We start from the raw sequence: 17,491 nt of genomic DNA on the forward strand, positions 1-17,491 counted from the left end.
GTCTGAATGTGTGTGAACCTGTAAGTAGAAGATATTAATCAGAAGTTACTGAAGAGAATTACTACAGCCTAAAATTATAGCTGTAGTTGGAAGGAGGGAAAAGCTAATGTCTTAGGCCATGCTTCCTACTCAGATTTTTGAAAATAATATATTTTGGTTTTTTTTCAGGTACTTATCAAGACATCTGAAAACTGAAAAAAAAAAATACATTTTTGACATGTCACTTGTTACAGATTGTTTGAAAACAAGGCTAACAGCAACAAAAAACTGCCTGGGTAAAAAGAACAAATCCAAACCCATTTCATTCTTAATACTGTGTATTAGGAAAGAGTTGTGATAACTGTTAAATCTTTATATAAAGAATATTAAAAGCTATAAAGAACCTCTTTATGTTATTAATTTCTATAAAATGTTCTTGAGTAAGGTGTCATATATAAAAATCTCACCTTAGCTTGGCAACATTTAATATATATTATTATAAACAACTGATAAAGCATTACAGGCTGTCTCAGGGACTAAAGCATAAAAGCATGGTTTCACCAGAACTAAAAATATGGACATTTTTGAAAAACATAAAGGACCCAGTGTTCAACTCCACTAAGAACACTGGTCCGTTTTGGACGGAACGTAGAACTGAAGGAAAATTGTCAATATTCATTGCAAGGATTTAGAGCAGTCCACTTAACAATATGAAAATGGATCTCAAATTTAACAGAAGGAATGTGTTTCAGCATTAATGTAGCATAAGTTATGTTTAATGTTTTTTTTAATGGGAAGTGCCTACAAGCTACCATTTGAATAACTTGAAACTTAAACAGATTTTGTTCAGATGATTGTAAAACTTTTCAGTGAATTTTGCATTTAATTAAGTACGGGAAATAATAAGGGTATTATGTATAACTATATTTTTGTAGAAAGAAAATCTATTTAAATAAAGTTTTGGCTCCTGTTGATAATCAGTATGTACTGATACTGAAATCCTGGTCACAAGGCAAAACTCAATAAAAGTTTGAAAATAAAAGGTAAGCAACAGTAGTCTCATTTGAAATGTTTTGGGGAAATGACAATCCACCTTGGACATCCACCTGTTAATGTGCAGGATTCCTCTATCACCTCCTTAGCACTTGAAGCACAACTGCGCCCTCATTCTCCTGCACATGCATTGCAGCTGCACAGCAGACAGCGAGAAATAAGCTGCACTGTACACTGTTGCATGGATTTGTATTAAATGGGTTACATTAATGAAGAATTGTATTCCTAATGCAAAAGTATTTTAATTTAGAATAAGATTAAATTAATTTTCTTACATTAAAACATTTCAGAAGGGTGTTTTTTCAAAGACCACCTCTAATAATATTTTGATCATTTACAGTATTGTTAGTATACTGTGGTGCAATATATATGTGCATGTAGATATATATACATACATATGTATGCATGTATTCCTCGGACCAAATACTGCAGCCTTCGTTAGGATAAGAGTTCAATGCAGGTTAAGAATTAATGCAGTAATCCAGAGATGCACAGAGGGACACCTTTATCCATCAGCACTTCCAGTAAAAAGAAGGGCTAAGTGAAACTGAGACCAGTGGATTGTTAAAAAGCAGTGGCTAAAACTGCAACTAGGGAAAGAGAGGAAGTAAAGTGGCTCTGCATCGAACCTACCTGGCACGAGAAGGGCAGAGCCGCCTCCCAATGACCTTGCTCAGAATCGCCTTCCAGATCATCTTTTTCTCTGCCGACGCAGGAGTCTGAGACAAAAACTTGTACTAGGGAATAAAAAACAAATCAGATTGCATTGAGAGAGACAAAATTGAGTTCTCTGAAGTCATTCTCTCTCTTAACCTGAAGTGCTTTAGCATCTTTGGGGAAAAACAACTTGAAATGAATAGGGCCCTCTACCCAAAAAGGCAAAGCCACAGATAACCTACAGAACAAGGGGGTTTTTTTTCCTGCAGAGCTTTAGAAATTTGTAGACGTATGAAAATGATTGAAGTGTGGGACCTCTCCTGTCGCCTTAGTGCAGTTCTTAGCATGTCATAGCTTTTAATACTGTCATTGAAATCACATCATGTCATGGGGATTATCTTCAGGATCTTGTCAAATGCTTCAGAATGGCAAGTTCTTGTAAACGTACTGCAACTGTATAGTCTGAATTGACCTCTTATAAGGCTTGTTTCACCTGCCATCAAAAGATGAAAACAGCAGAAATCAAAGTAGAGAGAGCATTTATTGTAGAACATTTTACTAATTAGGCGTGTGATCTAGTAAAAACTTAAAATCTTGTTTTGCCATTGCTTTCACTGCAACAGAGTCCCAGGCTGGGAGCAGTGTCTGCGTTCAGGCTGCCTTACACTCACTTGTTACAGGGAAGCGTCACCATAAGGAGGACATTTCAGAACAATTATTAGTCAGTGAAAACACAGAAAATACTAAGGCAATAGATTTTGTTACCAAAACCTCTTATTTTCATAGTGAAATGAGATTTCACTCTTAAGTGTTGAAGTGTAATTTCAAAAAGCTCAGAAATTCAAAAATTTCAGAATACCTGAAATTATGTTAGGAAGTGACTGGACTTTTTGTAAATACATTTTTTTCATTCTGCACTGCCAGCTTTGTCCTTCATTCATTCTGATTCTATTTTTGCGTATTTTACATAACCATTGCAATCGCAGAACACACTTCCCATCACTTTGACGTAAACGAGGTTTTAAATGTTGACACAGGAAATAATGAATGCTTGCATATGCACTATTAAAACTTTGCTTACTCTTGATTATTCCTGTGCTTTGCGGAGTGCAGAAGTTTCTTGCACAATCTGCAGCACCACTATAAAACTGAAGGAACCTCTTGAGAGGAACTCGGGATTTTCAGTGAAGAAGTGACAGCTGAATAGCGAGTGTTGCAGCCCCAGCAAGTTTAAGACAATGGAGTGTAACACAAATACACTTATTTACCTTTGTATGTTAACAGCAACAACCACCACTGGCAAGTGAATTAGCTGGGTTTGTTCATAACAGTCTCTGTTAGGCAAGGGGCGGTTACAGAACAGGTGCACCAGCTTCCTTTCCACCCTGCAAGCAAGTCCCTACCTGTGGTTTTCCCTTTAATAATCCTGTGTACTGAGCCTGCGTGCGCCTTCGCACACCGCAGCCCTGGGGCCAGGTTAAAGGCTGCAGAGAGGCCGCCTCATAGGAAGCTTCAGTTTAGGTAACGGGTCCAGGGGATAAGGAACATCCTCTGACTTTATGGGTGACAGGTTTTTGCAGGGTAGGCGCTGTGATTGTAACTTACAGAAACAAAGGCAGTAAGCCTAAATAAAAAAAAAAACTATGAAAGGAGTTTCAGATTCCATACAGGATCACCAGTCTCCTTCAGTAGGGAATTTTACTTCAGTATTTTCATGTGGTTTAAAACATAATTGAGAAAATATTGACTACCTTGGGCTCATTGTACATGTACCTAATCAGGTTAAATACCTGTGTGGGAAAAAAGCCCATTTTTCAAGCTAATTCAATATTAATGATGATTTATTCAACCCATTTTGATTTTCACTGGAGCGCAGTTATTCGTTTCTCTGAATGCTGTGTCTCCGTTCTTGTCTTAAAACCTTTGAGGGACTTTTGAAAGGGGAATGCTAACATTTGGCTTCAATACGAAAGGCAGTTATGAACTTGGCTTTACCGATTTTTTACATTGTTTTTTATTTCCATTAATTACATGGGCCCCTAATCTCATCAGTGCTGTTATGACAGCTTAATACAAGCACACATCCACTGTAAATGCTAATGGCTGCTAAATGTACACTGAGAGGAAACTAAGCAGGAATATCTATTAAAATTAATTAGGAAACATTTAATCCAAAGTTGAAAATGTATTTGCTTATTGAATTGAAAATATCTCTCTCATTTGAGAAAGTGGATAGTGTCTCATACACATGGATCCCAATTTTCTCTAACATCTACTTTTTTTATTACTCATAAGACACATTTGTTACCTGTATTACTGGTTGCGCAAACTAATTGTCGTGTCTGAGAGTGTTTTGGGTTGTGTTTTCTTTGTTGTTTTTTTTTTAAACTATTATTTATTTGCATAAATGTAAGATTCCAGATAAATCTTTCATAGATGCCTTACAATGAATGGTAGTAAAATTAACAATTAATTCTGCAGTAAGCAGAAATCTTTAATTCTCCAATTGCTTCTAAAAGGATGTATGTGCATTTCAAGCTGTGAGGATAGCTTTCATCTGTCTTTGTTTGCTCAAGAACGTGCCTTTGTTTTTTTTTAGCTAGAGATGTCTAAAGATTGAAGTTTCCAAAGGACTATGGTACCATTTCTCAAAAGCACATTAAATACGGATTTGAATTGGTGATTTTATTTCCATTAATAATGTGGACCCCTAATACTTGAAAGGCAGAATACCACAAAAATAAATATGAGCATTTGGATTTATAATTCATGTTACACATTCTAATGGTAACTCCTAAGAGTTTTGAGTCAACAAACTAATATGCAGTAGACATAAACCAAATGGAGAAATCTATAAAAATTATCTGACATTATAAATTATTTTAGGAAGGGGGAAGCTTAACTTAACAGTGCATAGGCCATAATTGTTATGTCCAAAAGACCGTTTCCTCAACATGGTAAGAATCAAGTAACACAAAACAGATTCTTGTGGCCTGAGCGCTGGCTGAAAGATGCTTTGAGTGATGAGAAAAAAGTACCACTTTTTCTTATAGCTATCAACATTTCTGGTATTTCCTTCCTTCTTTTCTTTCACAGACCCACAGTTTCATAGGCAATAGAAAGAAAAGCTCTGCTTATGTGCCTTAGTAAGAATTTCTTGGGCAGTGAAATCTGCCTGCATTTGAGGGGATGGCTGGTACTGCAATGACGCATGCCCTTGGCTGCGTAGGAGCGTACCTTTCAAAAGCAGTCTTCAGTGAAGAGTTGCAGATGCATCCTTCAGAGAGATTCAACAGTAAGAACGGAAGGCAGTGGCTATAGTTGTGTGGTTCATCTCACCAATACTGGCGTGATGGTTGGTGTCCAGAATGAACATTGAGCTTGAAATGTGGATGGCAACTCCTACAGCCTTTGGCCAGCAGGAAGTCTTTGAGACAAGTTGTCAAGTGACACAGCATCACGTGCAAACATGCCAAGCCCTGACCCAGTCCGGCAGCAGCTGGAACAACTTCTACATGCCTCGTGATCCCTCAAGGAATCGCTTTTGTCTCAGCCCTCTCCTGCATGTATCAACTATTGGTGTCACAGATGATGTTTTTAAATGTTCATATATTGTTCAGTGCCCAGAGTGTAAAGACACAACTTGAGCTGGGCCGGGAGGCTCCACAGTGCGGTACCCTGCTGTGTTCAGCAGGCCTGGGTGCGGCCTTCAAAAAACCAGTCACGAATTAATGCTGTGGCCGCTCCCCTCAGTGACCCCCCAAATGTAGACTGGATCGCTAGACTGAGTCTCCAACTGCAACACAGGGCTTGGTTAACTTCAGCTAAATTGCTCCAATTAGCAACGGAGAAGCCAACACGTCTTTATCCATCCTGACCACTGACCGAGTGGGATGACGCCACTGCAGCTCAAGGTCCTGCTGACTGTGGCCATAATGGCAAAGTCTATCTCAAAAAACTCTATGCTGGAGCACACACTGATGTGTGTCCAACCCAATGGCACTGGATTTCCCGTCTCTCCTGGCAACTTTTCCTCAGGGAAGGAGCACACTCAGGAGCCGCCATCCCCCAGCCCGGACTAAGCGCAGAATGGCGTCGTGGCGGCGAAGCCGAGGGGCAGCCTGGCAAGGTGCTGCCCCGCGATTGGCTCGGGCACCCGCGGGCCGAGCCGCCATTGGCCCACGCCGGGCGGGAGGGCGCCCTCGATTGGTGGGCCTACCTGCCGGCGGCGGATCGTGGAGGTGGTGGTTCGGGCGCGGATTGGGCAGAGCCGCGCTTGCTGCGCCTGGATTGGCTGAGGCAGAGCGGCGGCACCTGCTCCTCGGCGTCCGCATCCCTGGTGTCGGCGGTGCGCATGCGCGGCCGGTGATGCCCAGGGAACGGCAGCCAGGCTCGGCTAGCGGGGATCGCGCCGCCGGTAATCTGCCCGCCGCGGGGAGGGGTGCGCTGGGGTGGGGGCCGCTCGTCGGCCGCTCTCTGCGCTGCGGTGTTTGATAACTAGGGCGGGGAGTGTATGTGGGGGAGCGGCGGCCACCCGGGCCCGCGGCGGTGGGAGGGTGCGTGGTGGTCCCCCGCAGCGCCCGTCCTGTCTCCGGCGCTCGGTGTGTGGCGGCGGGGGGAGGTCGGACCCCTCCCGGCCGGCGGCGGGGCTCCTGGGGCTGGGTTTCGGAGGGATGAGCAGCTGGGGGGGTGGGTTGCGGGTCCGGCCCAGCCCCTGAGGGGAGACGCCGCGCCTGAGGAGAGAGCGGAGGGGAGAGCCTGAGGAGAGGAGGGCCGCCTCGCCTGAGGAACGTGGCCGCCAGGACTACAGGCGGTTGTGAGGCCGGGGCAGTCAGTTGGCCCTGCGGTGGTCGTTGTGTAGGAACTCCAGGGTGCTTTTCACGGAGCTGGATGCTGTCTTTGGTCAGGTTGATGGCCACACTGCTCTGTGGGGGAGGAGTAAGGCAGCACGTGGTTATGGATGGAGGAAGGGTTTTGGGGGAAAAACACGGCTTTCCATTGCCCTGGGTGGAATTGGTATTTTGGTATAGGAAAAGCCCATGTATTGGTACTGGATGCAGGAGCTTTAGCCCCCTGAGTGAGAAAGGCTGTTAGTGGCAGTCTTACTCTCTGCTTGAGAATGCAGAACTCTGACAGTTTTATGAAAAAGGCACGGCCCTCTCTAAAGTCCAAGGAAAAGTCAGTGATCACAGGGTTGGAAGGGACCTTTGGAGATCATCTAGTCCAACCCCCCTGCTAGAGCAGGGTCACAAAGATGTTGGTAGGACTCAAACTCCAAACCCTCTGGGCCACTGTCAAATGGCCTGACCTCTCGGCTACGGGGACCCCACCAAAACATTGGTGGTTAGCAGAGGATGGTTAATAATCTAAAAGATCCCGACCTCTATTTAATTCTGCATCAAATGGAGTAACAATGCCATTAATTTAATGGCACATGTAGAATATCTAAAAGACCATGGTGCAGTGGTCTGAAGATTGACGTACTTGCACTGTGCAACCATCTGTGGAAATCAAATCATTCAGGTGGGAAGAGACCCCAGGAGGTCTCTACTCCAGCCTGCTGCTCATGGCAGGGTCAGCTCTGAGGCCTGTTCAGGTTGCTCAGAGCTTTATTCTATTGGTCTTGGAAAACACCAAGGACTGAGGCTAGCCAGCCTGTACCACAGCTTGCCTGTCCTCATGGGGGGAAAAAAATTCTAATATCCAGTCAGAATATTCTTTCAGTTTATGCCTGTTGTCTTTCATAAATACTAGTATGTGTCTCAGAAATGGTGGATTGTTTCTTTAGGTGCAATATTACGCTGATGTTGCAGCACTGTTGCTGGTCCCAAGAGTATGCTTTACTATAGTACTGCTGGCTCAAATGTCTCTTCTGATGTGTAGATGGGCTGTAGTTACTGATGTTCCCAGCGCAAAGAGTGACCAAGCTACACAAAAATTCAGTTTAAAATCGCAGGTCTGAAGTTACATATATTAAACACATTGACAATTCTGTCATGGAGAGAAAGCTGAATATAAGCTGCCCATCCCAAAAGGAATGATTGTGAATCCCATTTTGGAGGTGTAATTATTATTGGATAAACTTCTTTGACTCAGCTTCTATGATTACAGCTTTTCAAACTGAAGAACGGCTATCCTGTTCTCTCATGGGTCATACTACAGCTATATCGCATTCCTAATTGAAGGTGCTGTCAAGATGTATGGTTTTGTAATTACATATTTGCTGTAGCCCCCTGAAAGATGGTTTGGAAGTCACTGGTCTTTGACGTTTGGGCCAAGACTGCTCATAAGTGTGTTATGTGTTTGTGTGAGTGCTGTAGGCTAGGATAACTTGTTTTGTTCTGCTGAGGAACTTTTAACCGTGGGGATCCTTTTGGCCTGTTTTTATGGTCACCTTGAGGAAAGAATAAGAAAAGCTTTCCGTAGGTTTTCATGTGCTAATTAGGAAAGTTCAGTAGGTTTTAAAGACAATTAAATGCATAGTGTGAAGTTCTATTTTGAGACTAGAAACTCTTTGACTTAGTTTAAAGATTTATTTTGCATTCTAAGGCCGTAGTGCTGGCAGAATTCACAAAAGTCAAAGATGTAATGGTCTTGTTTAAAACAGTCTTTGCCTGGCAATTGAGCAATAACTGTAATTGTTCTTGATAACATATTTCAGTGTTTCTGGCGTTATTTAGAAAGTGTGTCAAAAGGTCAAAAAAGTGTGTGTTCCCTTTTTGAAGGGAAAAGTAATAGATGTAATTGAAGACTGAATGAAATTAGGAATGTCCTAGGCTAGGTTCAAGGAGTAGTGATAAGGCTTAGCATGAATGAAAGGAAAAAGCTTAACACGTTGAAAGCGTCAGGAGTTCTTTTAAAAGGGAACTGTGTGGAAAGGTGAGTATTAGTCTGATTTCTTGGATGGCCTTGCTAGTCTATGTATGGAACAGAAGTGGATGGGGCTAATTACAGGAAAATTACAGCTATATAAGTGAAAGGTATTTTGGATCATAGGCAAAACACACTGTGTGTTGACAAAGAAAGATGTATCTCTTCATCTGCTTTAGGAGAGGAAGAGGAGACCACCTGCATGACAAACTACTAAAGTAAGGTAGTGAAGTTTTATGGTAAAAAAGCAAGTCTAATACCTGAGTAATATAAGCCACTTTAGCTAAGAACTAAGGAGTCCCAGAAGGTATTGATAGGAAATTCTTCAACAGTTTGTGCTAATATGATGATTAAGAACATGGGATGATTGAGATGGGGGTGGTAAAACTGAGTGTGGTAGCCTCCAGACAAAGATGTTCAAACACTGTAAGATAGAGTATTTGCGTGTGTGTCCTGGTTTGAAGCAGAACAAAACCAATTTTCTTTTCAGTCATTTTACTTTTCTGTTAAGTCTCTTCTGACTGACTGTACTCTCCAAAATTAATTATATGTTTTTCAGACACTGTCTGCTTCTGGCAGTGATAATGTCTGATGCTTATAATTAATGCCAAGGAATGGTATGCAGAGAGGCTCTTGCTTATGCTTCTTGCTCTGACAGCCAAGGTCAGCTCACTTTGCTGTGTACCAAGTTGGAGGATCAGAAGTAGAAGAGTGTAGAGGGCTTGCACCTGTGGGGAGGAGCAGACAGGGCATGTGACCCAAACTTGGCCAACAGGGTATTCCATCCCATCTGCCTCCTGCTCAGTATAAAAGCTGAGGGATCAAAGGGGTCAGCCTCTCTCTTCAGTGGCTGGCATCTGAGGAGGCCTCTGTCTTTCTGCCTTTGGTCCCAATCCCTGCGTTTCTGACTCCAGTTCCCATCTGCTGCTGAGCCCAGTCCCTGTGCTGGCCAGTGGTGTGATTGTCATCCTGGGAGCTCGATGTTGGTTTTGTATATATTTGTGTACACTTCATTATTTTCTTATTAATATTATTAGCTTTTCTTTTTATTGTTAATATTTCATTAAAAGCTGGCTTATGTTTTTTTTCCCCACCCATAAGTCTCTCCCTTGTTCTCTCTCCCTTCCCTTTCTGGGAAGGAAGAGGGTTAATAGAAAACATCTGTCATTCATTTAGTGGCCAACCCAGCCTAAACCGCAACAGTAAGATAAACTGAATGACTTTAAATCATCAAGTCAAGATTATTTTAAAGTCTAGAATTGGCCAAGGAGGTCTATGAATTACAGTATCTGTAGTTTTTACTTAAAGAGCGACAAAGTAGTAAAATTTGCAGATAACTTTTGAGATATATCACTGTGTTAATAACTGAGAAAAGAGGGAACCATAGACTTGCCATCCCCAAGCAAAATACACAGCAGGGTGAAAAGTCCTGCAAAGAATGGTATGGATTGTGGATAATAGTGGGGGAGAAAAAAAAGAATGGTAACATAATTAATGTAGTTTTGTGGAAAATAGGTGTTTGTCACAAGAAGGGAGACTTTTGATGATTTCCTAATATTGACATAGTACTAATATGTGAAACACTTCTTTATGAAACTTCTGGGTTTTGGCTCTAAATATAATTAATGCACTCAATATTAAATTAATAGATCTTAAAAGGAATAAGGAAAAAATAGTTTGTTTTCTTTTTGGACACTTGTAGTACGGTCATACTGGGATGAGGTTTTTTTAGCCCTGATACTATTTGATCTCTATATGTGTTGGTTGATAGAACTTGCAAATGTTATGAATTGAATGATAAATTGGTGCAATTCTAATGTTTCTGTTGCTTAGGAAGAAAGAAAGAGACTCACGCTTCCAGTATAAGGTTGCTTGAATTGCTGCGATATTTAGGGTTGTAGTGGTAAACAATTTAATCTCTAGAGTGCGATGATATAACTAAGAGCGTGACTGCTTTCTCAGGGACAGAAAGCACCTCTGTAGCAGAATATTTATTATGGTAGTAATGGCTAAAAGTAATGCAAGGTTTGAAAATGTCTTACAATAGCAAACTAAATATCAGTAATTGTCTTTCTTTTTAAACTTACTGTGGATAGACATTAATAAGAACCAAAGGATAAATACCTGTGCAGTGATATCTAGAATCTGCCTTCCATTTCCAAATCCAGACAAAAACAAATTCAGAAAGAAGCATTTTTGGCAAGACTGTTGAGGAAACTTGCATAGGCATGTGCTTGATACTACAGTGCTCCAAAGCAGTGGGTACTCTAACATTAAACTGGATTTGTATGTATTGCAGTTGTGAAGCAAAACCACCTGGGCAACAATCTTTTTCTGTGTTGCAGCAGATTAGATTGAGAGGCTGGTGTAGTTATCTGATGTTGGCATTTATACTTACACAGATTAAAGATTTTCAAGTTTCCCTGAAATTGGAAAGATATTTGCATTTAAGATTAAACTTTTGTGTTTATTGGATAATTTCTGAAACAATCTTATGCTTTCTTCAGACACTTAGAGCTGGAGTTGATATAAACTCTGCACTCATCCAAATGTAGACAGTGGCAGAAGAGCCAAAACAATTGAGTAGTTCTGGCAGTGGATAATAATATGTCCTAAATCTATCAATTTTATTTTCCCTAATGAAAGGGATGTTACTTTTTGCTACACTGTAGAGACTGATTCAGTTTGATTACTTGTTCAGATTGTTAAGGAATGAGAAAAATAAAAGCAGTCTTACTTAATTCTTAAAAATGTATATATACAACAGTCAAATTCTTGCTAGATTTGTGGCCTGGCAAGATAAGGGAACAGGCTACAAGCACTGGGACAACAGGAAGGGAAAAAGAGTCTGAGTCAGGGCTGTGTAGTAAGAAATTGTTCAAATTAAGGTATAGCACCTTATTAAAATTCTGTAGAGACAATACTTTATGATCTTTATTTCTTATTATTTTAATGTGTTTTTTTCTGTTGAGGTAAAATGTGGGGTAACATTGGAATAGTATTGATAGTATCCTTGCAACAATATTTAAAATTTAAAACTTTCAGTTCTTCAGATAAGCAGGATGCACTTCCAGTGGGACTGGCTGTGCGTGGGTGTCCTGATAATTAACTCAGTGACTGCAGAAATTGAAAATGAAGAAACTCTGGACGCAGATGTTGAAGCGGAGGATTTCGACAAGCAGTCTCAAGAACCTAATGTTGGCAGAGATAAATCTTCCTTAGAGGTAAGACTACAGAAGTCTTTAGTTAAAGCTTGCTTAATTACAAGGCACATAGTTACCACTAGTAGATAAATTGGTGGACAAACGCATTTTAAAAAGACCAGGTTAATACGGAGTTGACAGCTGAGGGAGTGTCAAACCCACCAGTCTGAGTTTTTCAGTTGCTGTATGTGACACGCAGGACAAGCTTAATAAATGATTCTGCTATGCCAAAGTATAAAGTCAGGTCTCCTGCCTCTAGTGGATAGTCATGAAGAAGGTTTTGCTAGTCTGTGCTTCAATCTAGATGTAGAACTTTTTATTGCAAGTCGTAACATGCCATTTCTAAGAAGAAAACAGAAAACATCTTGGTCTTACTGAGGTTTTGACTTCAGACCAGTTTCTCGATTTCATCAGTCACAGCTGCCTTTTGACACTGTCTTTATTCTCAGAAAATCTTTTTGCATTTGTTATGCTGTCCTTCATAATAGATGTGGGCAATACTCAAATTATTTTTTCAACTTTTTACTGTGTGGCCCAACTGTAATGTGCAAAGTAGATAGAAAAACAGAAGAATGGAAAACATGTATAGAAAGAAGTAGGGAGAAAGCAGAGAACTGTTGCAAGTTCAGTAAATTTTCTGGGGTTTTATTGCACGTAAGATGTGTAACAGTACTTTAGTTATGAGCTTTGAACGCAGGAAGCAGTTTTTAAAATTCACAGATGTAAAATTGTTCACTGTTAGAGGGATGTGCCCAAACTGTAGAAATAAGAGGGGCATGCGGGAGCAGGGAAAGGTGTTTCATGCTGCTAGATGTTTCTGCTGAACAAAATCTGGTGGTCTGTCTGGATGGGCTGCTTCTTGGAGGTATGATAGTGTATTTCAAACGAAAAAATGTAATTTATGCTAGACCATGTGTCTGTACATGTCTTTTTAGGTTGTGTACCAGACTCCAAAGCCAACTGGGGAAGTGTATTTTACAGAAACCTTTGATGGAGAATTTTCTGGGTAAGTTTATGCCTTAAAATGATAAACTTCTATTTTTAGCAGTATAACTTATAGTGGCAGGACTTACTTTGTATTGATTTGTCTGCTAGTATCTTTATAAAAATTAATTTTTACAGGGGTTAGAATTGGGAAGGCTGGTAATGCTTGCTCCAAATACATCATAATGTTAAGCCAGACAGTTAATATTTCAGGTATGTTGCTGTTTTTTGTGTTTTAAGGAAGTTTTTAATAAACTCTGGGTTTATGGACATTAAGAAAAATAATATAATTTAAAGATTTAGCCAGTTGAGTTTAACTAGCTGCAAGGTGAAGTGCATAGCCATTACACTGCAGTAGCAAACTTTCTTCCTCTTCATGTGCACTTAGGTATGCGTAAGAAGACAGAGCCTTCAGCATTATAGATAAAACCTTTATTGGGGAAGCCTTTTTTTTAGCAATTTTTTATTGATTTATTGTATTGCTTCCCATACTCAATAAGAATTAAATATTTTTGAGACTGCTGATGTGTTCCTAGGTAGTTTCACCTTAGTGTATTGGTATTTTAAAAAAATCTTTGGGTTTATCTCAAAAATTCTTAAGCCAGACATTTTTGTCTTGTCTGTATCTTGTAAGTTTTCTTCCATCAGTAGGGCAGTGTAAGGTGTAACTGCTACTGGGTGACTTGTGTTGCTCAATGAAAAGCTGTGTATTGTGAGCTATAGTCAGTTGCCACCAATGCACTGTCAATAAGAGTCAATATAATATATTACTTTCTGTTTCTGGAGAAGACTTCCTACTTCTAATTGGAAAACAACTTAGTTTTCAGTTGTCTTTTCTAGCTCAGCTATAAAGGATGTAGAATACCAAGGAAAACAAATGAGTACCAGGTAAAAGTGGTCTGTGTGATCACTGACTTCTCGTTTTTGTATCAAGCTGGGTTAGCATGTTGTCACGCTCAAGTTAAGTAAGCGTGCATCCAGGTAGGATCTGTGAATGCAGTAGAAATCTCTTTAGTAAGAGCTGGTGTGATGAGTTGTTAAGAGTACTTTCTTGCTATGAGAAAGGGTTTTAAAATGTGAAGGTAAGTCTTTCATTTTTAGTGACAAATCAGGTCTTGTTATTGTTTTTTTTTTTCCTGTACGCTTTGCTGTTGAACGAGAGCTGTCTCTTGATTTGTAAAGAATTACAAAAAAAGGTGTTTTCATACGTTACTAAAGTTGATGGAATAAAATACAACTCTGTGAAAAGCAAGACAGAGGTGAAAGGAGATGCGATATGATATGTTCATTATGGTGGAATTTAAAGCTGCTTATTTTTTTTTACTTCCTGTGAGAGGATTGAGATCCACCTGCTGTAGGAGTGAGGTTATACCATCATAAAAGATGTGTGTCTATTGAGGATGCACAATTTAAAATGTAAACAAAGTAGCATGGTAGCAGGCACCAGTAACTTTTATAAGAGTCATCTTGCTCCCTTTTTCCAGTTGTTTCTAAACTGTTCTATTCTGTAGAGTTACAGGGAATTTCAGGCCACTGAACATTAATCTGTCATTACTCACATTACAGTCTTTCATATTGTCTTATTTTTGTTACATATTTAGACCAAGTGTAGAAGGAAAATACCTAACAAGCTCCTGTCTTCAGTGTATCGCTTGTCTTAATCACTTGTCACTTCTAAATGTTAAGAAGCGCAATACAAAAGCAGTACCAATGATGACAGGAAAATGATTAAATAGAAGAGGTGATAGTGATTGTTAAAAAAGCAAAAACCAAAACCCAAACAATTGAAAACCTTGCTTAACAAATGCAAAAACTTAACTGGAACACTTGAATAATATTCATCCCAATTTCTAGTTTTGAGATCTGTTCAAAGATTAGTTTGTCTTCCTACTAAATTTAATATTCAAAGCTTTAGCTACAATGCTCAGAATGTTTTTGATCTAGCTGTACATAATTTACATAAGAATAACAAGTATGGAACTAAGATGTATGAGAAAGTAAGCAGTGTGTTGCCTTTCTTTCCTAAAACTGGAGAGAAGAGACACATAAATTGACTAGGTAAATCACCAGAATAGAGTTGCTTTTTTGAGAATAGACCTTGAAAATCTTGTGCATGACTTGTGGAGATGTATTATTTCTTCATTGGTCTTTCTCCTGATAGATGAGGGATCTAGTTTGCCATTCATACTGTGAAGCTTTTCTGTTAACAGTGAACAAATCTGGCTGAAACTCAAGCAGAAAAGATAAAGTATTCATCCCTGAAATACTCCATGCAGAGGATTGTTCAGAATGAATGAAAATAGTTCTTTACAGAATTAATTATGAGAATGTAGTATTGTAGTTGATACAATGAAGAGTTCAGTGACAATGTTGGCTTAAGATATTCCTGTGCATGGCTCAAGATAGAACCACTGTATGACCAGATGAGGGTGGATTGCCCCTTTTTTTCCTTCTTTTTTCTTTTTTTTCCTCCTTCAAATGAACACTTTGTGTGTAGGGTATGTGCATATCTTTTTTGTAACCTCAATTTGATAAGCTGAGTTTGCCTTATTTATAGTATCAAGGAGATCAGGAGTTTGTTTGCCCTGTTGGGATTCCCTTTGTGCAATACATTTGGAATCTGTTAAGCGCATGATTGCATTTGTCGTTTGGACGCTTGTACCTCTTCCCTTCCTTCTCTGCTATCCATGTGTAATGTTGCTATCAGATGGTATTGTGGTTTCTTTGGGTGATTTTTTTCCTTTCGTTGTCATATTGAAGGTTTTGCATTTGAACCTTGCTATTTGCCATGTATCTTTGACATTCTGTGCTTATGTAATATTCTAACATTCTACCAAACTCAGGTTGTGTATAAAACTGAAGTTTATTCAGAATATTTAAATTACTTTAGAGCTATAATTGTGTATTCATTTACATTCTTAAGGAGTATTTTGAAATGCTATATTAGACTAAACTATTTTAATTTTTCTTTTCATGTTCTTTGAACTACGCAAAGTTCCATGACTGTCAAAATCATTATCACAGGTTCACAGCCTAGAAGCAAAAGCTGTTTTTCCTTTGCTTGTTAAATATTACAGCTTTCTGTAGCTAGTGAAATGACTACTACACTTCTTGTTTTAGGTGGGTGTTGTCTAAAACCAAGAAAGAAGACACAGATGATAACATTGCTAAATATGATGGTAAGTGGATTTTGGTTTTAATGTTTACTTCCACTCTATAGTTTCTGATGTTCTGTTGTTCTTTGGGAAATAACTACCCCTTACACTGAACTGGACTTTGAAAACCTAGATGACATAAGTCAAAAATATGTTAGTTTGTATAATGACTGTTGCCCTGAAACTGAGATGTGAAATGTTGCTCATTGGGTTACTTAGCATGAAGTTAATTTTTTTTTATCTTCCCAACAATCTATTGGAATGAAGGATACTAGAGTACCCTCTGGCATCTGAATATTCAGTATTGATTATTTATGACTAGTGCTTCTTGAGAACTACCTTCTCTGAAATCACATCAGAGAGGTTTACCACTTCAATTTCAGTAGTTAAACACATTTTTAAAGCAATAAGTTCCATGTTGCTGCATCTGTCCTACCGATTCATGGGCTGATCTCCCAGACTAGCTTCTGAAACAAAAAAGTTGAGCTGAATGATGTTCTTCTTTAAAATACTTTTTCAGATTGTCTGTGCTTGAATGTAGGGTTCTCCAGTGGTTCTTGTATAGTTTATTCTACAGTAGTCTAAAAAAAAAAAATTGGAAAATAATAATGAAAAAGTTGGTTTGATGGTTTTTATCATTGGGGTTTGCACTTGACTTATAAATTCCTAGGCTGGAATTGCCTGCCTGGATGTAATTTTAAATTGTTGACAGATATGTGATCTGTGGCAGTAATTTTGTAACCTCAATTTATTTCACTCAGGAGAAAGTGAGGAGAACAGAAAATGTTTCTCCTGCAAAAGAAAAGTATTTGCTACTGCTCTTATGTCAAATGAAAACAATGTTAACAGAAAGTGGTAAGCATAGTAACTTGTAGGACTTTGGTGTTCACAACAGTACGGAACAGATGTTTTTCGGTTTAGCAGTTACCAGAAATAACTGGTAAAAATAAAGAAGTTGCAGAGGAGATATCCATACAGACGAGATGCTTAGAAGAACTGACATCTCTCCGATTACTTAGCCTCATATTAAGTAGAAATTGTCTCTAATGTCAAAACAGTTATGTTTGCTTACAGACACCCAGGCAATTCAACATTTAACAAAGTCTGTAGTGAAATTTCCAATTTAATTTTTTTGTGTGTCTTGTTGTTTTGACTGACGTTATTCCTTGGTCTTAGTTTCCAGGAAGGAACACTACTGAAGATGAGGGAATTTTCCTACCTCCTGTTTAGCAGACTAGAAGAAACTTGTATGTTGACATACATATCTGCCCTTTCTTAATGACCTTTCACAAATCACATTTCAGTTAAATAAAAGTAAATAGCTGTTTCATTTGGATTTCAGTTTGCGTCTTCTCTAAAGTACATGCTGAAGAACTCATTATGTTTTCTTCCTTTTGTATGTGTTGACACAGACTTTTTTTCAACATTACAGTGAATTGTAAAAGTAGTCTTTCTAAAGTGTTCATTCCTGGAAAAAAAATCAGTGAATCTTGTGCTGCTAATCTCTGAGAAAATATAACTGCCCTTTTAGAAATCTTGTTCTTTGGATTTTGCCCACATGTGTAATCAACAGTATTTTTTCCAAACGCG

The 17,491-nt window shown here is 39.2% G+C and overlaps 2 protein-coding genes across 2 annotated transcripts in view; both read left to right on the forward strand.

Annotated features, from left to right (window-relative positions):
* The window catches only part of MGAT4D (MGAT4 family member D), a 36,365-nt gene extending 35,495 nt beyond the window's left edge, over positions 1–870 (forward strand). The window contains exon 15 of the mRNA XM_074588507.1: positions 169–870. Coding sequence (XP_074444608.1) covers positions 169–195 — 27 coding nt within the window. The 3' untranslated portion in view covers positions 196–870. The remainder of the gene's footprint in view (positions 1–168) is intronic.
* Positions 871–5,975: 5,105 nt separating this feature from the next.
* The window catches only part of CLGN (calmegin), a 31,071-nt gene continuing 19,555 nt past the window's right edge, over positions 5,976–17,491 (forward strand). The window contains exons 1-4 of the mRNA XM_074588920.1: positions 5,976–6,106; positions 11,605–11,783; positions 12,698–12,768; positions 15,867–15,925. Coding sequence (XP_074445021.1) covers positions 6,058–6,106; positions 11,605–11,783; positions 12,698–12,768; positions 15,867–15,925 — 358 coding nt within the window. The 5' untranslated portion in view covers positions 5,976–6,057. The remainder of the gene's footprint in view (positions 6,107–11,604; positions 11,784–12,697; positions 12,769–15,866; positions 15,926–17,491) is intronic.

The sequence above is a fragment of the Larus michahellis genome, chromosome 5 (genome assembly GCF_964199755.1).
Source record: "Larus michahellis chromosome 5, bLarMic1.1, whole genome shotgun sequence".
Lineage (NCBI taxonomy): Eukaryota > Metazoa > Chordata > Aves > Charadriiformes > Laridae > Larus > Larus michahellis.